Source organism: Prionailurus viverrinus, chromosome X, assembly GCF_022837055.1.
Source record: "Prionailurus viverrinus isolate Anna chromosome X, UM_Priviv_1.0, whole genome shotgun sequence".
In the NCBI taxonomy this organism is placed as follows: Eukaryota; Metazoa; Chordata; class Mammalia; order Carnivora; family Felidae; genus Prionailurus; species Prionailurus viverrinus.
In genome coordinates, this window is record NC_062579.1 from 37,916,347 (window position 1) to 37,940,728 (window position 24,382).

General features: G+C 43.3%; 1 protein-coding gene across 5 annotated transcripts in view; it reads left to right on the top strand.

The window, feature by feature from the left end:
* JADE3 (jade family PHD finger 3) overlaps positions 1-24,382 on the top strand; it is a 135,781-nt gene that overhangs the window by 107,036 nt on the left and 4,363 nt on the right. For all 5 annotated transcript variants that reach the window (XR_007148983.1, XM_047844255.1, XM_047844252.1 and 2 more), the window contains 4 exons: positions 810-1,021; positions 6,687-6,854; positions 10,477-10,593; positions 22,576-23,046. Coding sequence is in view for 4 of the 5 variants with exons in the window: in XM_047844255.1 (XP_047700211.1) it covers positions 810-1,021; positions 6,687-6,854; positions 10,477-10,593; positions 22,576-23,046 (968 nt within the window). In the remaining variant the exon portion in view is untranslated. The remainder of the gene's footprint in view (positions 1-809; positions 1,022-6,686; positions 6,855-10,476; positions 10,594-22,575; positions 23,047-24,382) is intronic.

The window sequence follows — 24,382 nt, forward strand, 5'->3', positions numbered from 1 at the left end:
CACTAAATCATTAGTCCCCCCAGAAAGAAGTATGTTTAGTTGTTGCCACTGTCCACCATATGAATCTTTTAGTTGGGTTTATTAAGTTGGTTTTGTTTAATTAAAAGTTTTATTTAATTAAAAGTATAGAAGGAAAAGGAATCAAGAGGCAAAAAAAGGTAATTTCAGAATTTACAGCTAGACCTTTGTGGATGCTAATAGGTTTATTTTATATATATAGTTTGCCGTTGGAAAATATTATTGGATATTTTCAAAAGTCGGGCTTGAAAAACAAAATGTTTCATATGTACAATGACATTTACAGAACCTAGAATTTTCTTTTATGACTTAATACCTTTTTATGTGAAAATTTCCTCATATAATCATTCGATGGGACTCATTTGCTAAGAATGAATTATTATTTATGTCCAAATAGTTATGTGATCCTAATTATCTTATTAAGCTGTAAATTAAAGTGTTCAAAATTACAAAGCTCAGTAGGAACCTCTCCCTCAGTGGGAATAAGAGAAAACAAATTTAGGAGGAGACTGGTTAGGATGTGGACAGAAAACTGAAAGAGTCAGTAATACATCTTACAAGGAATGTGGTGAAATGTATTTCTCCTTTCATGTGTCAAACACTAATACGTGATGATAGGTAAATATTAGAATAGCTCTAGTAAAAGATTCTTTGAAATCTGGTTGTTTTAGATCAGGGAAGAGATGGTTTTATCTTTTAGAATCCCTCCATCCTTGCACCGGGCTCACAGTAGGTGATTTGGGAATGACAGCTGACTGATGGGTTGATTGATTGTTTGTATTTCTGTGCAGGTTGTGGGCCAGTTGATGAGAATCTTATGGAAAAGACAGTAGAAGTCCTGGAACGCCATTGCCATGAAAATATGAACCATGCTATTGAGACAGAGGAAGGGCTAGGCATAGAGTATGATGAAGATGTGATCTGTGATGTGTGCCGGTCTCCAGACAGTGAAGAAGGGAATGATATGGTGTTCTGTGATAAGTGTAACATCTGTGTACATCAGGTTAGTGAGAGTGGAGACCACCGCCTCCCCACGGTCAGCCTTTCTGAAACTCAGTGATGGTCTCCAGCACCCATATCTGGGTAGCAGTTTGCATTTAAGGGGGAAAACAAAGATTTGGCCTGGCTGTTCTTCAGTAGTTCCTTTAGAAACAATACTTGTGATCCCCAAGGTGACTGACTTACTAACTTTACCCCAGGGGGCTAAACCCAGATCTTTATCGTGTCCCCTCATACCCGTGCTGTTGAGATTGCCTCGTTTGATACTTTTACCGTCCCCTGGGGGAGTCTCCTTGCTGCTGCCCGGGAGTCTCTCTTCTGCCTTGGAATCCCTGCATGGTCAGTAACCTTGGTGAGTTTACACTTCCTACATCTGGAAGTCCAGACTCTTTTTGCTAGCACCCAGAGCCCTCTCCAGTCCTCCTGATAAAGAACCCCCAGGAAGCCGAGTCCAATACACTTCTAAAGATCATAGAATTTTAGGACTGCAAAAAACTATCCCACTCCTCAGTTTTACGGATAATACCAGGAGAGATGAAATGACTTTACCCAAGCTCTTCCAGTTGGTTGACAGTTATTTGTCATCCTTTCTACCATAATGCCTTCTTAATTAATTATTAATGATGATGATGGTGATGATATCAACATTCTTTTTGGCTCTTTCCTTTTCTTCCTCCCATAATCCCTATCCTCCAGCAAAATAAGGTTACTTAAGGGGGGGCAGTGATGACTATTCCTGACACCGTCCTGTCTCCATGTTTCAGCCACACCCCAACTTAAAATGCTTTCTCCCACCTCCATCTATGAAAAATCTATGTATCTTCCAAGATCTAGTTTAAGTCTTGTCGTGAACGCCCCTACCCTAAGTGATTTTTCACTCTTCTGAACCTGTTGTGTATCTCATTGATTTCATTAATTTATCTAGCAAATAGGTATGCAGCACCATCCATGTGCCAGGACTTACGCCACATGCTGAAGACTCAGTCAGTGATGAAGAGGCAGACGTGGCCTTTGCTCCCAGGGTTATCAGAGTCTGGTGTAGAGGCTACATGGAAACTGCCCAGTTAGCACAATACGCCAGGTGTTTTTGTAGACAGAAGTTCCATGCTGCCGTGTAAGTGCATGGGAGGGATGGAGATCAGGGACAACTTCCAAGAGGTGGCATCCAAGCTGAATCTAAATGCCACATACAGCAGCAGTGCGTGTTCAGGCAGAGAGGCGAACACATTCAGGCAGGGTAGTGGGAGTGGGCACAGTGTATCAGAGGCAACTCTGAGCTGTTCAGAGCTGCAGAGAGTGGTTGGGTGGATCAGGGGAGGATGGAGAGCGACAGCACAGAGGAATTACAAGGGCCACGAGTGACAGGCCCTTGCTGACAAACTAGGGAACTTTGGTTTTGTCCTGTCAGCCCTGAAGGCTGTGAGTTCTATTTTAGAAAGACCACTCTGGCTACAAAATGACTAAAAAGATTAAGTAACGCACTGGGGCACCCGGCCGGCTCAGTTGGTAGAGCATGTGACTCTTGATCTCGGGGTTACGAGTACGAGTTCAAGTTCCATGTTGGGCATTAGAGATTACTTAAAAAGGAAGGAAGGAAGGAAGGAAGGAAGGAAGGAAGGAAGGAAGGAAGGAAGGAAGGATGGAAGGAAGGATGGAAGGAAGGAAGGATGGAAGGAAGGACTGAAGGAAAGATGGAAGGAAGGATGGAAGGAAGGAAGGGAGAAAGATAGACAAGGTAGGTAGATAGATTAGATAACACAGGAGATCAAGGGAAAACAGGGCTTAAGACTTTAATTGCCTGGGCCACCTAACCTAACCCTCTGCATTAGAAGGTACTCAATTATTCTGTGACCCAGTTGGGTCTTTTTCTTCATTTTTCTTGTTTCCTTTAAAAGAGTTCATTTCAAAAATTTACCTTCACTCTACCAGTTATTGGCATTTATGTCACACCTTTAGTGAGAAAGGAAGTATCGTTTAAGTATGAACATAAGTATCTGATAGTACAAGTCCACAGTCCTTCCTCTGTAGTTCCAAAAATTTTTAAAGCTCTGAAAACTGCTAGATTTTGCTTAAGTTTAGCACCAGAACTGACTTGGGGCAATACTAGAACTCACCCAATATGAGGCTATTTATACTGTTTATCCCATTTTGCATAAATGCTCATATAGTTTGCTAGAGAAATATTAATGTATTTGAGAATACGGTACTGCCCCTGGTCCCATTGGGAGTTAGGTAATATACCATGTATGTACTTAATACTTTCCTAAGATCTGACCAGTTTTGAATTTCCTGATGTTTCTCACCCTGAATCTAATCATTTAGATACATGATTGTGGATCTATAGTAGGCTTGAAGGGAAAATAGTACAAAGGTCATCTGTGTATATTTTCTGTATTTATCCTTCACAGTAGGGACAAACACTAAGGAATTATTTTCAGATTCTTTGACTAAAAAACGAATGTAGCCTAATAATTCTCCTCAAAGATTATTTTATCTGTTTTGAAAATATATCCAGTAATGACTATAAATGATGCCCTTTCCTCACGTAGAAAGTGATGACAATAACACCTGGCCAGGCCTTGCAGGATATAAGCTGGTATGTATTAAAGCTGAATGTTGTTGGGGTGCCTGGGTGGCTCAGTCGGTTAAGCGTCCGACTTCGGCTCAGGTCATGATCTCACGGTTTGTGAATTCGAGCCCCGCGTCGGGCTCTGTGCTGACAGCTCAGAGCCTGGAGCCTGCTTCGGATTCTGCGTCTCATTCTCTGTCTGCTCCTTCCCCACATGTGCTCTGTCTCTCTCTGTCCCTCAAAAATAAATAAAAATGTAAAAAAAAAGTTGAATGCTGGTGCCACACAAAGTTTCATATAAAAGAGATTCTTCCAAAGTGAGTATATTCCCTTGAATTCTGAAGAGATACTGAGGTTAGAGCTCCCTCTGTTGACTGAAAAGTGACTTAAAATGATTTGGAAGATTCAGTTTACTCCTTAATAGAATCAGGGACATGTTGACATCTCTATTTTTTAAACATAATTTTTTTTTTTCTTTACCGCCACCATATTATGTCAAATGTTTGTTCCTATGCCACTTTAATACACTTGTGTCAGTACTTTAGAAGAGAGGTTTACATCAATAGGACTTGAGGTTTTAACTTTAAAAATGTGAACATCAGGGCCATTCCAAGTGCCTTTGTATGTTCCATTTTTTGGTTTTTAGCCCAGGTATTGAACACTCAAACCAAGGCCTAAATTAATTTGCCTGAAGTTTATGCTCATAGTTTTTATATCTGTCATATATACATTTGGCACTGAGTTTATTAACCCCCTGAAACTATATGTAACACATATGTCTGTGCACGTGTGCAGTTTTCTCAGGAGAATCCACCCTTTACCATTTTGTAGTCTGGAAAAACTTGAGAACCACTGCTATGCAATACAAGCTTTTATGATCCTATGGCCATGAATAAGTATATACAAGGGCTCAGTAAATGATTTTCTGCCCAATAAAAGGACCAGGAGATAAAGGGGATCCCTAGAACCACTGGTTTTTCTTTTGCTGGTCTGTAAGAGGCTCTCTTTTAGGGAAGAAACTTGCTTTCATTTCCTGGCAAACATTCTGGACCTCAGAGAAAGAAAAGCTCTTGACGGCTAGGAGCCTTATAAAATGATGCCCTACTGTTGGAAGAGCAGCCTGGTTGGAATTCAGCCTCAGTTATTGATATAAATTAATTTGTTCTACCAAACCACCTATTCGACCTCAGCATAGAAAGCACTCCAGATAAACTGGTGATAAAAGACCTACCCCCCAGTGACCTTAGAGTCTCACTGAGGAGATAAAACATAACAGCTAGAGTCGGGAAGACTACACGATGCCGCCACGTACTTGGTGAGGGAAACCATGTTGAGTTAGAGGGCAAGGGTCAAGAAGTGGAGAAGACACAAGGGGCTCTATGACCTGAGAAGTGAGGTGAGGAGCACCAGGCTTTAGATCAGGGGCTGGCAGACTTTTTTTTTGAAGGGCCATATGGTAAATATTTTAGACTTTGAGGGCCGCATACAGTCTCTGTTACATATTCTTTTTTTTTTTTTTAAGATTATTTTATTTATTTATTTATTTATTTTTATATGAAATTTATTGTCAAATTGGTTTCCATACAACACCCAGTGCTCATCCCAAAAGGTGCTCTCCTCAATACCCATCACCCACCCTTCCCTCCCTCCCACCCCCATCAACCCTCAGTTTGTTCTCAGACGTATTCTTTAAAAAAAAAACAAAAACAAACAACATTGCTCTAAAAATACGAAAACCATTCTTAGCTTGTTGGCCTTAACAAAACAGGCCTCAGGTAGTAGTTTGCAAACCCGTAATTTAGATCAGGGTGGGGGTGAGAACAGAAGGAATTTCTAGAGGGTTTGTTGCTGTGCAATGGTATGAAATCTTTGTTTTAGTACGAAGAATATGGCAGCCAAATAGAAGAAGGATTGAAGGTGTGAAGGGGGTGGAAGAGAATTTAGGAATAAATCAATTCAGGCATAACGTGATAAGGACTTGGATGGAGCAGTTGTGGTGGGGATGGAGAGGAAGGTCAGAGCCCAAGGGCCACTCTGTAGGGAGGACTGGTATGCCCCAGGGACAGTGGATGAAAGGAAGTGGATAATATGAGTACAGGAATTTTGGATCTGGAAGCTGGGAAGCATGGTGGTGATATGGATAGAGAGAGTTTGGAAAAGGAGCCAGTTGAGGGGTAACACGATAGTAACTGTTGGAGCCCGAATCCGAACTATGGGTGAACCTCCTGGGGTACGTACAGATTTTGAAGTTGCCATGGTGAATCAGTCAGCGGTGGAAAGTTTGCCAGGCCACATGGGGATCCAGGAGGCCCCCCAGGTTTAGTCTTTAATGGTGAGAGTAGAGCAGTGAAGAGGGGAAGGATGGGCGGGCGAGATTGGAGGTAGTAAAAAAGGAAATCTAGAATGTTTTCCAAACTAACCCCCCCTCCCCCACCAGTAGTTCATTTATTTGTCCAAATTCATTCCATGAAGGATTTGAAGCAGCTTCTAGAACTCTGTGGAGTATTGTGATTAGTCTAATATTCTCTTCAATTCAGGATTCATTCACAAGTCCGTTTTTCTTCAACCCAAGCGAGTAATTGCTGTGATTTGCTGAGTGCTTTTTATACACCAGGCTCTGTTAGGCTCTTGAAGCATTAGCTCATTTGCTCCACAAAAGTTTCATTCTGTTTCTTTTTCAGCACTTTTTTCTTGATTACAACAGTACATGACATGTAGAAGTTATTCCGTTAGTGGATGACTAAGTATAATACATAATTTTGAAGAAGCTTTAGAAAACAGAGGCAGAAAAGAAAAGAAGTATGTAATCCCCAAACTCAATTAACAGTTGGGCCAGCCTTTTTGTATGTATTTCCTTCTAGTCTTATTCTATTGTCCTTAAAGTCAGTTCTCATAGACAGACATGCTGATCTTAGATGCTGGAAGGTGCCTTTTTTTTTTAAGTAATTTTTTTAAAATTACTAAATCCTGGATATGAGCTTTTGGGGCCTTATTTGCCTTTCTCCTAAAAGCAGAGAGTACTCTGTGACTGCACCAGAGCAGACATCAGCCCTGCTGAAAAGATGCTAACCATTCTCCCCTCTCCTGCTCGTGCCTCCAGGCCTGCTACGGCATCCTCAAGGTCCCAGAAGGCAGCTGGCTGTGTCGTTCCTGTGTCCTTGGCATTCATCCACAGTGTCTGTTATGTCCAAAGAGAGGTGGGGCCATGAAGACTACCAGGACAGGGACTAAATGGGCTCATGTCAGCTGTGCCCTGTGGATTCCAGAGGTAAGACTCATCCAGGCTTGAGCCCATTTGCTCCAGGTGCACCTGTTTCCCATGGCATTCAGACCGACTCAGGCTTCATGGAGATGCTTCATTCCTGCTCCTGCTCCTGAGGTGATAATGCTTCCACTTGAGCTCTCTCACACCCTTCTTGGATGCATGTGAGCATGGAAGCCCACGCTGATTAATTTATAGATGGTGGGGGCGCCTGGGTGGCGCAGTCGGTTAAGCGTCCGACTTCAGCCAGGTCATGATCTCGCGGTCCGTGAGTTCAAGCCCCGCGTCGGGCTCTGGGCTGATGGCTCAGAGCCTGGAGCCTGTTTCCGATTCTGTGTCTCCCTCTCTCTCTGCCCCTCCCCCGTTCATGCTCTGTCTCTCTCTGTCCCAAAAATAAATTAAAAACGTTGAAAAAAAAATTAAAAAAAAAATTTATAGATGGTGCCACCAGTGGTAGTGAATGAATTTGTATGAGAAGAGAGCCAGGATATGAGCAGATTTTTTTAAGGTGCAACTTACACTTAAAATACCAAATACTAAGTGTACAATTTCATGACTTTTACACATATCTGTAACCACAACCCAGACCAAGACAAGGAACACCTCAGAAGTAGACATAGAGCACCCCAGAAGGATCCCTCATACCTGCTTTCCAGTCCCTGTTTGGGTCCCTACTACCATTTTGATTACTGTCACTATAGATTAATCTGTTTTTGAATTTCATGTAAATGGAATCATATAGTATGCACTCTTTCCTGTCTGCCAGCACTCCATGTTGGAGTATGGATCAGTACTCATTTGTTTCTTGCTGAGGAGTATTCTGTTGCATTGATCTACCATGATTTATTTATCCATTCTCCTTTAATGGACACTTCCGTTGTTTCCAGTTTTAGGTTATTCTGGATGAAGTGAGCATTACCTCTTTTGCCCACTATGATGGTTGCCCTTTGATTTTTGAAGCCTTTTTTTAATGTTTTTTTTTTTTATTAAAGAGAGGGAGCACGAGTAGAATAGAGGGGCGAGGGGAGAGAGAGAGAGAGAGAGAGAGAGAGAGAGAGAGAGAGAGAGAGAGAGAATGAGAATCTTAAGCAAGCTCCATGGTCAGCCTGGAGCCCAATGCGGGGCTTGGTCCCATGCCCCCTGGGATCATGACCTGAGCTGAAATCAACCAAGTGAGCCACCCAGGCGCCCCTGATTTTTGAAGCTGTTTTCAGAGCTTAGACTCAACATTTGTCTAAGAGCCTCTTTGTTCAGAACTCCATCCCTATTTAATCTGGCCCTTTGGTTGCTGGTATTTCATAAGAGGCTGTGTGCTCACAAAATTGATTAAAAAGGGCTTCCAAACATTATGTCTTCTTACTTATGGCTGCTCTTTTTTTTTTTTTAACCTGTTTAAACATCCCACGCACATCCTCTTTCCCCAACCCCTGTCCAAGCCAGCACATTTGTTAACTGCAAAACAAGAGAGACTTTAGAATTCAGTTCATGGGAAAGCTGATGATACTGTATCAGTAATTCATTCTCCCTTAAAACTTCCTGGCACCTGGCTGGCCCAGTGAGTAGAGAATGCGACTCTTGATTTCCAGGTTATAAGTTTGAGGCCCACGTTGGGTGTAGAGATTACTTCAAAAAATCAAATAAAAAAATAAACAAACAAACTTCCCTGGCTTTATTCTTGTTAATGACAGTTCCAGGGGAGTTAACTATCTAACAATTGAGCTTAGAGTCACATAGTTAAACTGAAAGTCCTCGATAAATACTACAGTATTCTTATGGATATAGGAATAAGTATTTTTTTTTAATATTTGGATAATGGTTCCTTTTTCTTACTAAGAATGTCCAGCTCATAGACTGACATGAACTCTCAGGTTTCTGGCCTAAGAGTGACTGGTCTCCAGCAGCAAATGTCCCAACTAATAGAGCAGGCGCTCTCAGCATATAAGAGTCTAGAACATGACTCAGGAAGAGTCCTTTAAAAATAAAAGGAGCCGGGGGGCGCCTGGGTGGCTCAGTCGGTTAAGCGTCCGACTTCAGCCAGGTCACGATCTCGCGGTCAGTGAGTTCGAGCCCCGCGTCGGGCTCTGGGCTGATGGCTCAGAGCCTGGAGCCTGTTTCCGATTCTGTGTCTCCCTCTCTCTCTGCCCCTCCCCCGTTCATGCTCTGTCTCTCTCTGTCTCAAAAATAAAAAAAAAAAAAATAAAAAAAAAAAAAAAATAAAAATAAAAATAAAAGGAGCCGGGGCTCCTGGGTGGCTCAGTCGGTTGAGCATCCAATCTTGATTTCAGCTCAGGTCATGATCCCAGGGTTGTGGGATCAAGCCCTGCATTGCGCTCCACGCTGAGCATGGCCTGCTTGGGATTCTCTCTTTCCCTCTGCCCCCCTCCCCTGCTCACATTCTCACTCTCTCTAAAATATAGAAAGAAAAGAAAGAAAGGGAAAGAAAAAGGAAGGAAGGAAGCTGTCTTACCTGTTGACATTGCTTATTACGGTTGTTTTTAGTACCTTTTGGGCTGCTCAAGATCTCTGTGATCTTTCTGCTGTTAGTTTCTGCGTGTGGGTAGAACTTGTACTAGTTTAACCAGCCTTATTCAAAGTCCTTCACTTTTTAAAGTTGTATGTCTCTTGGAAACTCCTGTACACATTTGTAAGCGAGAGGGAGAACACTTTTTTTTTTTTTTTTTTTTTTTAATTTTTTTTTTCAACGTTTTTTATTTATTTTTGGGACAGAGAGAGACAGAGCATGAACGGGGGAGGGGCAGAGAGAGAGGGAGACACAGAATCGGAAACAGGCTGCAGGCTCCAAGCCATCAGCCCAGAGCCCGACGCGGGGCTCAAACTCACGGACCGCGAGATCCTGACCTGGCTGAAGTCAGACGCTTAACCGACTGCGCCACCCAGGCGCCCCGAGGGAGAACACTTTTTATCAGAAGTTGTTTGACCCCTTGTTTTCATATGGAAAAAAATGTTTTCCATCTTTTGTTAAAGCATTCTTTCCTTTCAGCACTCTCCCAAAGACTAATTTCACTTTGAAGCTATTTTGGTTGAGACAGTAGAGCAAACTGATGATGGTTACATGATTTAAAAGACCATGATTTGAAAATGTTACCATCCCCATCCTTCGTACTTACGTGCTGCGACCTCTTCATTACACAGATTGCTGCGACTTTGCAACAATATCATGATTCTTTATAAACCGAACTGAAAGGCTTGTCACTGCCTGTTTTTCATCCTCAGTTGATTAAATGACAAAACGAGGCATGTGGCACCATCTCTAACAGACAATAGATGCTAGATCTTGTGAATTTTAATTCCTTTCCTTAGTGGCTTTCTTTGGTTCCTAAGTAAAGTGTAGATATGTATCTTGGATTCATTAAGGTAACCATGCCTAGCCTCCACTCCTGCCCTCTCATCCTATATATGAGTCCTGTCCGTTACTGGAAATGATCAGAGGTCTGAGCAGTGGCTAGAGACAGGTTTTATTTATTCTTGGTTCCATAGTAACCTTAAGAGATGTGGCCCACCTCATTGTCTTGATGGCCTGAGCGTCACATAACATCATTTGTGGCTTGTGAAAGGTACTTCTGGAATGCCTTGGTGCCTCTGCCTTATGGTGGTGTTTTATTTATAGGTCAGCATTGCTTGTCCTGAGAGGATGGAACCAATCACCAAGGTGTCCCACATTCCACCCAGTCGATGGGCCTTAGTTTGCAGCCTCTGCAAGGTGAAGACAGGGGCCTGTATTCAGGTAAGTCACTGAGAGAAGTGGTGGGGTGGGTACCACTGAACTGGCCAGACTCAACATCCCAGTGAGAGCAGCCTCTTAACTGAAAGTTTACTCGGGAGGCCCCCCCACTCACTCCTCCTCACAGGGGCTCTGCCATGGTACAGACCATTTCTGGAGTGGTGTTTTTTTTTTTTTTCAGACGTTGCCTCTGGACCCTTCAGCTTATTCTTTTCATTCATAGTGGTAGTTAACTTCCATCCTTTGCTGTCGGATCTGATGAATTAGGTGATTTCTGAAGCTAGATGATACCATCCTGGGTGGAAACAAGCCATAGATCTAAAATAACCAGGCCCAGGCTCCAGGATGATTTAACCAATGACTCTGCTGCTGAACTAAGTACAACTCAATTTGGAAGGGAAAGATGCATCTGAATAGATAAATCCTGGTGGATAGGCCCGAAAGTCCTGCTCACAGGCACGTATGTTGCATACAGTAGTACGAGTAAAGTTTTCTGAGATGTCTGAGGTATAGGAATTCAGCTGCATAAAGTAGAAGTAGTAGCTGGTGTGCCCAACAGCAGCAGTTGGGTGGTCGATGAGACTGGGAGAGGCCAGTTACCTCCAGGAAAGGCAGAACGGTTGACCCTTCTACTCCCCAGGCCTCCTGCATAGGAGCTACAGATTGGTTGGAGTTAGATTTGCCTGCTGAGCTTCTTCACAGAAAAGGGGCCTTATGATGTTATAGCTTAGGGACAGTGGCTCTAGGTATTTCATGAAGTTTCTTGCTGTCTGGCTCATCTTGTAGATTTCTTGCTACAGACCCGGGATCAGCGACTCCTCAGAATAACCTTGGTTCATTTACTGGGAAATGGTATTTGAAGAACACAATATGGGAGCGCCTGGGTGGCTCAGTCAGTTAAGCGGCCGACCTCAGCTCAGGTCATGATCTCACAGTTCGTGAGTTTGAGCCCTGCGTCAGGCTCTGTGCTGATGGCCCGGAGCCTGCTTCGGATTCTGTGTCTCTCTCTCTCTTTTCCCCTCCCCCACTCATGCTGGCGCTCTCTCTCTCTCTCTCTCTCTCTCTCTCTCTCAAAAACTGAATAAACGTTAAAAAAAATTTTTTTTTAAAGAACACAATATGGACCCCAAAGGCCCTTTTAATTTTTTAAATTCATTTTTACACCTGACAGAATTGGGTACTTTGTCCTGCTTTTTTTAACTTTTTCCTGCTGATACTATTTAACTACAGTGGTTACAAAGGAAAAAAACTTGAGGGAAAACTATTCCCACGGGGTCTACTACCATAATACATTGCCTGTTTAGGTTTTCCTAAGTTCTCTCCCGGTTGTTTCTCATATGTGAGCCCCTCGGGGGCCAAGGTTGTACATCACTCTTCCATGGATTGCCCCTAGCACAAAGGAGAGTGTGCCTGCCCGTTGTCAGTGTTCAGTTAGTGCTTACTGAATAAATATATCCATACTTAATGGTATCATAGATTTGTTTATAACATGCATTCTCCCCACTAAAACAAGAAAAGATTTTCCGTGTTTTTATAATTATTAGTAGTCCTTTTATAATAGTACATTGAATTTATATCCATTAATTTACTTATTTTCATTATTGTGGTACCTGCATTTTTCTCCTATCTTTGCTATTTCAAGGGATGGTTTTTTAGAATAGTTAGTAATTGGTGGCATGACTGTGGAGAGAGAACACTGGCCTTAACCTTAGCCGACCTGAATTTGCATTACAGCCCCACATTACCACATTCTGCCACATTGTCTGAGTTATTTATCTTCCCTTATAGACTGTGAGCTCAGACTGCTTCCTCCTTAGATCCCCCAACCCCTGACATGGCGGACAGACAGTAAATATTAGATTGATGGATAGATAAAACATTCTAGAGTCGGTTTTTCATCTTCAGGGCAATCGTTCTTATTTTTATTAGAGTTTAGAGTCTGTATTTTGTAAAGGCCTTACCAAATTAAGACTCGTAATTTTCTTACAAGGAATTACATTTGTTTAATTCCTTATAAGGAATATTTGAGCGCCTGATTGTGTGCCAGGCACTGTTCTAGGCACTTGGGATTTCTCAGTGAGCCAACAAAGAACTCACATTTGAGTTGGGAGAAATAGAGAATAAGAAATAGATATTAAATAGCGTTTAGAAAATGGTAAGTGCTCTGGAAAGGAAGAATGTGGAGTATGGTAGGAAGAGGGAGAGTGTGGGGCAGGGGGCATGTGTCACAGGTTTGTTTAAAACGAGTGGTCAGAGTAGGACTCATAGAGGTGACATTTGAGAAAAGACTTGAAGGTGAGAGAAAACGACACAGTTATTTTGGGTAAAAATATTCCAGGCAAAGGGATCAGCCAGTACAAAGGCTCTGAGATGGGAGGTGTGTCTGGCCTGTTTGAGCGACAGGAAAGAGGCCAATGAGGCTGGAATGGAGTGTGTGAATATCAGAGAGATCATATGGGGACTTGACTGGTTAAGGTAAGAGTAAGCAGGGTTTTTTTTTCTATAAATGGCCAGATAATAAACACTTTAGGCTTTGCAGGTCATATAGTCTCTAACACAACTACTCAATTCTGCCTTGAGCACAAAGACAGCCAGAGACTATACTTAGCAAATGAGCATGGCTTTATGCCAGTAAAACATTATGGACTCTAAAATTTAAATTTCACATTCGTTCACATGTCATAAAATGCTCTTATTTTTTAAATTTTTTAATATTTACTTATTTTTGAGAGAGAGAGAGAGGCCGAGTGTGAGTGGGGGAGAGGCAGAGAGAAAGGGAGACACAGAACTTGAAGTGGACTCCAGGCTCTGAGCTGTCAGCACAGAGCTCTATGCGGGGCTCGAGCTCACAATCTGTGAAATCATGACCTGAGCTGAAGTCAGATGCTTAATGGACTGAGCCACCCAGGCGCCCTGAAATATTCTTATTTTTGTTTTTTACATCATTTAAAAATGTAAAAACATCCTAAGCTGCCATTCTTAGCTCTTGGACCACACAAAAACAGCTGCTGCATTTGGTCTGTGGGCCATAGTTTGCCAGCCCCCGGGGCTCTCATGAAATCTTTTGTTTTCACTCAGAGCTTAAGGGGGAATCATTGGCAGGCTTCGAGCAGACAGGTGACATAATTTGATTTATGTTTTTAAGGGATCACTCTGTGGAATGATATGTCTAGTACTTGCTTCAAAATAATCCAGGGGGCAGTGTGCTATGGGAGGTTAAAGAAAGATGAAATAAGATTGGTCATACATTAATTGTTATTGAAGCTGGGCGATGGGTATATGGGGGTTAGTATAGTATTCTCTATGCTATTCTATAGGTTTTTAAATTTCCATAGTAAAAGGTGAAAAACAAAAAATAGACTGGGGCGCCTGGGTGCCCAGTCAGTTAAGTGTCCAACTTCGGCTCAAGTCATGATCTCATGGCTCATGGGTTCAAGCTTCGCGTCAGGCTCCGTGCTGACAGCTCAAAGCCTGGAACCTGCTTTGGATTCTGTGTCTCCCTCTCTCTCCGCCCCTCCCCTGCTCAAGCTCTATCTCTCTCAAAAAAATTTTTTAAAAACGTTAAAAACAAAAATAGGCTCCGGCTGCTGTATTTAGAATAGACTAGGAAGGGAAGGTTAGAAAGAGGAAAAGCAGTTAGGAGGCTGTTACAGTAATCCATGAGAGGTGATAGTGGCTTTGACTGGAGTGGTAGCCCTGGAGGTGGTGAAAAGTGATAAGATTCTGGGTGAATATTGCAGGGAGAGCCAACAGGATTGACTGAATCAGATATGAGATATGAGAGAAGGATAGGAGTTGGGGATGCTTCCAAGTTTGGGGCCCAAATGGTGGGAAGGGTGAAGTTGCCACAAACTGAACGGGGAAATCTGCAGGAGAACAGATTCGGGGGAAGAGATGATGAGTCCGGTTTTAGACACTTAGGTTTGAGGTATCTACTTGACATCCTGTGGAAATGTCAAGCTGGCAGGTGTCTGTGTGAGTGTGGAGTTTGGGAGGAAGCCTGGACTGCAGACCTGCATTTGGGAGCCAGTGGCCTATAGACGGCTTTAGCCTGGACCGGGGAGGATGGCCGAGCGAGTGAGTGTAGATAGAGGGGAGAACAATACCAAGCCCTGGGCCTTGAAGCATTCCGGCGTGAAGAAGTCCAGCAGAGGCGGAAGAAGCAGCAGAGGAAATGGGGAAGAAGAAGCCCGCAGGGAGACGGGGGGAAAACTGAGAGTGTGTAGCAGCCTCTAAATCGAGAAGAAAGCATTTCAAGGAGAAAGAAAGATCTGTGGTGGAAAGAGGCTACTGAAGTAAGATGAGGACTACAGATTGACCCCTAAATGTAGCAAACGTGATTATTGGTGATCGGGAGGAACAGTCTAGGTGCCGTAGTGACAACAAAAGCTACGTCACTAAAGGTCAGGGCAAAGAAGGAAGTGAGGAACAGTTTGAAAAAGTGGGATAAAGAGGTCTTTCCTTTAAGGTTAGAAGAAATACCAAGTCTGTATGTATACTTGTTAACATCTAGGACTTGCGTGAAAGGCAGTGATCCAGTGCAGAGGAAAAACTGCTGGAGTGCGGTTTTCAGTAGGTGAGAGAGGGTGGCGTGAAGTGTGCGACGGAGGGGTGGCCTTGGGCAGGAACGCTGATAGTTCTTCCCTGGTAACAGCCTTGAAGGTAGAGTGTAGGTGCAGTATTAAGTAGATGTGTCGATGGGAATCTGCAGGAGCACTCTTTGAAGTGTTTTAATTTCCTCAGTGAGGTAGGAAGCAGGATCATCAGCTGAGAGTGAGGTCCAGAGGTTTGAGAAGAGAAGAGGTGTGAAATAGTTTTATGGTTTGGGGAAGTGTGGTGTGAGTACCGGGCTGTGTGAAAGACCCTCCCTCTAGGTGAGAGGGAATGAACTTCAGGTGATATGCTGAAGTGTGTATTTTTTTCCACCTACATTCTACTTATACTAATAGAATGGCCTTTGTTTTCCATGGTTGACATCTGGTTTTCTGGTGGGGAAGAAAGACCAAAACCTTTTTTTTTCCTTTTAAACCACCACTAAGTAAAGTTAATTCCAAACTCATTAGTAATTTAACATCTTGTTCCCTGTATGTGAATCAAAAACACAGTAACCAAATCCAGTAATTCAGTAGGGGTCAAGTTTTTTTTTTTCATGTGTATTTATTTTTGAGACAGAGACAGAGCATGAACAGGGGAGGAGCAGAGAGAGAGGGAGACACAGAATCCGAAACAGGCTCCAGGCTCTGAGCGGTCAGCACAGAGCCCGACGCGGGGCTCGAACTCACAGACCATGAGATCATGACCTGAGCTGAAGTCGGACGCCCAACCGACCGACCCACCCAGGCGCCCCAGTAGGGGTCAAGTTTTATTAGCCTCATTGTTCTTGGGAAGTTTATTTAAGGGTCTTTGTGATTAGTAACCTATTTGGGGTATTTTGCTTTATTAACTCTTTCTGGAAATTTCTTAACTATCCGTGAATTGTGTTTATTCTTCCTGTCTTCCAACAGTGGGAATACACGCAACTATTCTCTTCTTTTGATTTAGGAACATTCCCTGGGGAAGGATAGAATCCAACACTGGTGCGTTTGGGGGTCTAAACTAGCTAGTATCTATAGCTTCCATATCTGGAAGCTAGAACCTTTCTCCTGAGCATGAAGTCTTCTGATAATCCTGAACCAGATCATAAAGACTGGGTTCAAATGAGATGCCCTCGGACAGCTCTGTATTTTGCCTAGACTTTGAACATAGTCCCTCTGACAGCTGGCTTTCCGGAATTCCTGTAGGGTCCTCACATGTTTTATGTTCAAGCCCCCTTCAGCCTAGAGCCAGATGCTTTAGGTTTTCCCTAAGAGGAAAGAAAGAACAGTGGTTAAACATAGGACCTTTGGAGCCCGACTCCACCCCCTTGCTTTTTATACCATCTTAAGGAAGTTACCTGCTATCAGTTTTCATATCTCTAAATGGAAATGATAATAGTATCTACTTAATAAAGGTGGTAAAGAGTCCAGTGCGGTACCTAACAGATAGCAAATACTCAGTAAATGTTAGCGGTGAAAGTAATTGTACTTGTTTTGTTCTTCATTTGTTATTCTCGGGAGTCCATCTGACTTTGCCGATGGACAGCCGTAGCACTCATCCAGCCAGACTGAGTAGTAGAATCCTCAAACATTTGGTACAACAAATGAAAATTGGCAACAAGTGGGGGAATGCAAGGAGGCCCACTCAGTGACTACATTGAATATTTTTTTCAAATATTCCAAATTTGGTTCAGTACACACTGTTCTTATTCTAAGGCATTTCTGGCCCCTGCCTTCAGGAGTTGGTCGTCTATTTTTTTTCAACGTTTTGTTTTTTTGTTTTTTTGTTTTTTTTTTTTTTTTTTTTTTTATTTATTTTTGGGACAGAGAGAGACAGAGCATGAACGGGGGAGGGGCAGAGAGAGAGGGAGACACAGAATCGGAAACAGGCTCCAGGCTCTGAGCCATCAGCCCAGAGCCCGACGCGGGGCTTGAACTCACAGACCGCGAGATCGTGACCTGGCTGAAGTCGGACGCTTAACCGACTGCGCCACCCAGGCGCCCCAGGAGTTGGTCGTCTATTAGGGGAGGCCAGATATAAACACAGGAAAAGTTAACTAACACTGAAGTGACATCTCCCCTCAGACCTTGCAGACCCTTAGGGACGACAGGTGAGAAGGGCTGATGGCCAGTGTTGGTGCCGGAGTTTAAATATACAGTGGCTGGAGGAAGTTTGGTAGGCTGGCTTGAACCATTTAGGACATTGTTTCAGTGACACAGTTTTGACAGAATTGCTGTGGTACCACCCATTTGTCTGTTCACAGATTATTGGGGATTAAAGACAACCAAATGGACACTGTCCTGCAGCGAGACAGGAACTGCTGAGGACATATGGACCAGGTCCTTGGGGTTCCAGGCATGTGTCATCCCCTTTTGAGGAGGACACGCTATGTTCTTTCTGGGGGTGACAAAATATTTCCCAACTCATTTCTTTTCTACAGTTTCTGAAAAATATACAGAAAACTATTCCTTTTCCTCCTTTAAAGATACATAAACTACAGTGAAATACCACTTCATACTCACTAGGGTGATAATAATCAAAAAGGTGGTGGGATCCCAGGGTGGTAGAATCAAGCCCTGCGTCGGGCTCCGTGCTGAGCATGGAGCCTGCTTAAGATCTCTCTCTCTCTCTCTCTCTCTCTCTCTCTCTCTCTCTCTCTCCCTCTCTCTCCCCCCCCCCCCCCCCGGCGTCTGGGTGACTCAGTCATTAAGCATCTGATTTTGGTTCAGGTCATGTTCTCACAGTTCATGAGTTCAAGTGTCACACATTGGGTGAGCTCGTGCCCCACTTCAGGTAAGCATGAACCACACTTCGGGCGAGCCCCGCTTCTCTCTCGCTCTCTCTCTCTCTCTCTCTCTCTCTCTGCCCCTCACTTGTGCTCGCTCTCCCCCCAAAACAAAGATTCTCTCAAAAACAAAATTAGGGGCACCTGGGTGTCTCCGTCCATTGGGAATCTGAGTCTTGACTTTGGCTCAGATCATGAGCTCAAAGTTCATGAGTTCGAGCCCCATGTCGGGCTCTGTCCTGACAGCATGGAGCCTGCTTGGGATTCTGTCTCTCCGTCTCTCTGCCTTTCTCCCACTCGTGTTCTCTCTCTCTCTCTCTCTCTCTCTCTCTCTCTCTCTCTCTCTCATAATAAATAAAAATAAACTTTAAAATTTTTTTTAAAATAAGAAAAAGATTCTGTCTCTCCCTCTGCCCCTCTCCCCTATTCTCTCTGTATAAAATTTAAAAACAAAATTTTTTTAATAAAATAAAAACAAAAAAAATTTTTTTAAGGCAGGCAATAACAATGTGGAGAAATTGGAACCCTCATGCTTTACTGGTGGGGATATAAAATGTGCAGCCACTATGGAAAACAGTTCGGCAATTTCTCAGAAAGTTAGATGTAAGAGCGCCTGGGTGGTTCAGTCAGTTACGTATCTGACTTCAGCTCAGGTCATGATCTTGCGGTCCCTAGGCTTGAGCCCCGCATCGGGCTCTGTGCTGACAGCTCAGAGCCTGGATTTGGATTCTGTGTCTCATTCTCTCTCTGTGACCCTCCCCCACTTGTGCTCTGTCTCTCTCTGCCTCTCAAAAATAAACATTAAAAAAAATTGTTTTAAGTCAGATGTAGAATTATCATATGAGCTAGCAATTCCACTTCAAAGCGTATACTTGCAGTTGAAGAGGTGTCCAAGACCCCCCTCAGGTTCAATGATTCACTAGAAGGACTCAAAGAACTCAGAAAAGCCATTCTAGTGGTTACAGTTTATTACAGTGAAAGGAAGGATGCAGATTAAAAACAAGGGGAAGAAGCACATAGGACAGGGGTCCAGGAGAGAGTAGGCGTGGAGCTTCCAGTTGTCCTCCCCAAGTGGAGTCTTGTGGACAGTGCTTATTTCTCCCCCCAGGGACGTGTGATGATACACAGAGTATTGCCAACCAGGGAAGCTCACCCAAGTCTTAGCATTCAGAGATCGTATTAGGAGTTGGCCACTTAGACACAAGTGACCCACCCGCATGGCTGACCTTAGCCTCCAGTCCCTCCAGAGGTCAGGCTGATACCATGTGGCTCAAAGCCTCCACCATAAATCACATTGTTAGCGTAGGCTATCTGACATGGTCCAGGGACCCCTGATAAACAAAGACACTCTTCTAAGTCAGGACATTCCATAGGCTTCGAGGTCACCTCTTAGTAGCTGGGGGCAAAGGGCCAAACCTTTCTTTAGGCAAGGTTAATCCTTTAATGCACCTTCCCAAAGAGAAACGAAAACATATGCCTACATAAAAACTTGTACACAAATGCTCATAGCAGCACTATTTCCTAATAGCCAAAAACTGAAAACGACCCAAATCCCCATCAAGTGATGAATGGATAAACAAATGTGGTATAGTCATACAATGGAATGTCGTTTGGCCACATTTTAATTTTTTTTAAGTTGATTTATTTTGAGGGAGCACACACACAGCGAGGGAGGGGCAGAGAGAGAGGTGGGGAAGAGAATTCCAAGCAGGCTCCTCACTCCTCAGCACAGAGCCTAACACAGGGCTCGATCCCATGAACCATGAGATCATAACCTGAGCCAGAATCAAGAGTCGAATGCTTAACCAACTAAGCCACCCAGGCACCCTCCCATATTTTTAAAAGAATGAAATTCTGATACATGCTATGACATGGATGAGCCTTGAGAACATGCTAAACCGGACACAGATGCCACGTGTATGATCCCTCCTTGTGAAGTGTCCAGAATAGGCCTATAGATGAGTGGTTGCTTGGGGCGGGGGTTGGGAACAGGAAGTGACTGCAGGTAAGCATGAGATTTCTTTTTTGAGGTAATGAAAATGTACTAGAATAAAAACTTGAAACAACACCAGAAAAGAAAATGTACTGGAATTACGTAGTGGTGATGGTTGCAAAACTCTGTAAACATGCTAAAACCATTGAAACGTATACTTAAAAGTCGTGAGGTTTTTGGCACAAAAAAAGTTTTCTGGTATCTCAATAAAGCGTTATTTTAATGGGCATAATATATACCTTCTCTGTCACCTTTAAGTGGTTACAGTAGAAATAGATGTATATATATAAAGGCATTTTGTTTACTAGAATATTCCAAGTGTATGTGTTTGGAAAAAGATAAATAGGTATTTGGCACCAAAACTTGGTTGGCATTTCTCCTTTACCACCAAAACACAGCGACCTTCAGCTATAAGCATCATAGAATGACCTTTTTTGCGACCAGATGGATTTTATGGCACAGTTCCGTAAGGACATATTCCATTTTTCATCTAAGCACCCAGTTCTTATTTGTGTATTGTCTTTTATTTTGACTAATTTATATTTACGTCTCCACAGTCTATAAATGTGACCTGAGACACATGGTCTGTTTTCAGCTTCTGATCAGTAGTAGTTTTATGTTACACATTCATCCCCTTGAATAGGACACGGTCCTTTTGCTTTCTCTTTCCACATTTTTATCAGTTACTAAACAGCGAAAGAGCACTATACCCAACACTTTTAATCTTCTGCTAAAGAATGCCTTTTGCTTCTTGTTTTTTAAATGACTGGCTAGTTTCTTAGCCAAATGATAACACAAGGTGCCCAGATAAAAGTACATTTTTGGCTTTCATCATCCTCATTATCATAAGGCCTTTCAAATACGTGGACATTTTAAGGATACAGATTTCAGTGTAAGGTAACAGTCTTTTCCAATAGAACTGTCCAAAGCTGGGGTGGGCTGTCTTAGGAATGTAGTTTAAGTGGCTAGATTACCACTTCCTTGAAAAATAGAAGGAGTTGGGGGGCAGGGCAGTGGAGGTAGAAAACCAGGGACTCTAGAGGCACGTACAAGCAGTGATAAATGCGGTGCTGGATAAGATGATCTTAGAATTATATTTCATCTCTGGAATTCTTTATTCTGTAAAATTGGCTTAAATGCAATCTGCCTCCTTTAAAGCTTTGATGGTTGCCAGCATTCTCTTAGGTGTTGAATTTCTCCGTCTATTAGAAGGAGACCTGTCAGGTTTTGCATTTTTTAGTCTTTATTTGTATCTGAGGTCATTCCCTATTTGTAGTTATCACAAACCCCCAACATATAATTAATTCGGCAGTCTGCCCTCCAGACTCAGGCTTCCAAAAGAGTTGAGACTTGGCTTTCACCATGGGAATTCTCCACTATTTTTAGAAACAAATCCTCCATTTCTTTCTCTCCCATGTATTTAAAATCTTTGGAAGGAAAGCTATAGCATTGTAACCATAACAAATGGTAATTGAGACTAACTAAAACACAGGAGTACAGCAGTCATGGGCCGGCTCTTCCTACTCTGTTGCCCTGTAAATGAATCCTCAGTACATGCTATGCAGTGATACTTAACAAATGTGTTGCATCTATAAATGGCAAAACATTACAAACTGAATTTCAGATTGTCTGTAGCCCTAATGTTCCTTAGAACGTTCTGCAGTGATGGAAATCTGTGCTGTCCAGTATGATTGAAATGTGGCTAGGGTGGCTAAGGAATTGAATTTTTAATTGTATATCGTTTTATTTTTTTAAGCTTACTTTGAGAGAGCAAGAGAGAAAGTGCACACACACGCACTTACGAGAGTGAGGGAGGGGCAGAGAAAGAGGGAGAGAGATGATCCCAAGCAGGTTCTGCACTATCGGCATAGAGCCCAACGTGGGGCTCAAACTCACAAACAGATCATCACCTGAGCCGAAATCCAAGAGTCGGATACTTAACCGACTGAGCCACCCAGGCGCCCCAATTACATGTGCATACTGTATATGTAATTAAATTAAATTTAAATAGCTACTTACGGGTAGTTGGCTACCATGTTAGCACAGCTCTATAAGAACAATTTCAACAAGTTGGGTTGCTTAGATACTGGAGTTCCTGGGACCTTTTTAGAACCAGTAGATACTCTGGCAACAATATTGACTTCGTTTTTTCTTTTGTTTGTTTACAAGCATTTCTTGAGCGCCTGATTGTTCAATAGTTGATGGCAATGCAAAGATGAATGACACGGCTTCTGTCTTTAGGAGCTCTGGCCAGGGTTCTGACGCTCACTATACTAGGTACACTGTAAAAAGTACTACTATAGAAGCATATAATAAGGCGACGTGAGGGCCACAGAGAAGGTACAGCATGACTCTTCACAGGAGCCAAGGAAGACTTCTGAGAAAAACTTCAGGCCCGAGCTAAAGGGGAGTTTGAATTTTTTTTTTTTTTTTTTTTGCCTCTTCTTTCTGTTTTCTATACAAGCAGATTTCCTGAGTTACTTGTAAAGCATCTGTCATAGTCCGGTTAGGGCCAGTTTTCTCCCTGCCTCGCCTCTGCTTCCCGTGAGCAGCTCTCACATTAAGCCCTGGGATATGCGGTTCCCCTTCCCCCCCCAGCCCTGCCCCCTTAACGCATCTTTTCTTCCTACAGTGCTCTGTGAAAAGCTGCATCACTGCCTTCCACGTCACCTGTGCCTTTGAGCACAGCCTAGAGATGAAGACCATCCTAGATGAGGGGGATGAAGTGAAGTTCAAGTCATACTGCCTCAAGCACAGCCAAAACAGGCAGAAGCTCAGGGAGGCCGAGTACCCCATGCACAGGGCTACTGAGCAGAGCCAGGCCAAAAGTGAAAAAATCAGCCTGCGGGCGCAGAAGCTTCGGGAGCTGGAGGAGGAGTTCTATTCCCTGGTCCGCGTGGAAGATGTGGCCACAGAACTGGGGATGCCTACGCTAGCTGTGGACTTTATCTATAACTACTGGAAACTGAAGCGGAAAAGTAACTTCAATAAACCATTATTTCCTCCGAAGCAGGATGAAGAAAATGGCCTGGTGCAGCCAAAAGAGGAGAGTATTCACACTCGCATGAGAATGTTTATGCATCTACGCCAAGACCTAGAGAGGGTAAGGTGATCAGCTGTGGCTACTGTTTAGGTCTCAGTCTGCATGGAAATGGAGGCCCCGCTTCCAGTTTCGTTTCTGTTTTTAAAGGTCAGCTCATTTAAAGTGTGGGCTTCTGTGTCCTTGCTTATCTTCTGATTACATTGTGGCCCCGAGCATTGGGCTCTGTTTAAATTTTTGGCAGTGACTTTCAAGGGAACTGGAGAGCCCTCGCTTACATGCTTATGAAGCTTAAATCTGAGATAAATTCTCATTTGGTTTACTTTTTATTCACTGTTGAGCCTAAATTGGCTCAGCTCTATTTTACTGACACGTGAGACTGTGGGCTGAGTTAAGAATTAATTTTATTGAGGAAAAAGCAGTTTCTCAAACTCGGCACTAGTGACATCTTGGGCTGGCTAGTTCCTTATTGTAGGGGGGACTGTCCTTTGTCGTGGGGAACACTGGAAGATGTTGAACGGTGTCCCTGGCCTCTACCCAGTAGCCAATCCCCCTCCCAACACATACCCAAATGATGACAGCAGAAAATGGTTCCAGATTACCAAATGCTCCCTGGGGGTCAGAATCGCCTCTGATTGAAAGTCTCTACGCCAGATAATTTAGTTTAACTCACTTATTCAAAGATAAGTTAGGCTCTGTGTTTACCCTACAGAATTTTATAATCAAGTGTAATTATAGAGATGGCTTGTTTTTTCTCTCTGCTACCAGAATCTGGAAGGGAACAGATTTGGCTCACTTTGTAAAATTTAACTCACACATCGATAGCACTTACTATGTGGCAACACTGTTCGAAGCATTTCATAAATATTAACTCATTTAATCCTAACATGCCTGTGAGGAAAGTACTGCTGTTAGCCCTATTTACCGATGACTAAACTGGGGCACAGAAAGGTGGGATGATTGGTCCGGTGGGGTGGGAAGTATGGGAGCACATGGATCGCACCCTTGGGGCTGTAGAGATTTGGCTGAGCAGGAGGTGTGAGCAAAAAACCACTGTCAGTCTGTCCGGCAGACCTTTATCCTGCTGGTCCAGCGCTCATTAGGAAATTGTCCTGGATCCAGCATCGCCAGTGTTTTATTCAGGAATTTAAAGGGAAGGCCAGAACACTACATCATCATTCGGTCTTCCCAACTTGGCTGTGCGTATAAACATCGAGCCCATCACGCTGCAGGGAGAGTAGGTTTCAGGAGGTGGCTTGGGAGCGTTTTCTTGCGCTGCCGATCAATGTGGGAACCACGGTCCCGTGCCGGACCATGCTACGTGACTTCCCGTAGAGTGGCTCTCCTTATGCAGCGTTTTGTGTTGTCTTCTCTCCTCACCGCCCCCGTGCCCCCGCTT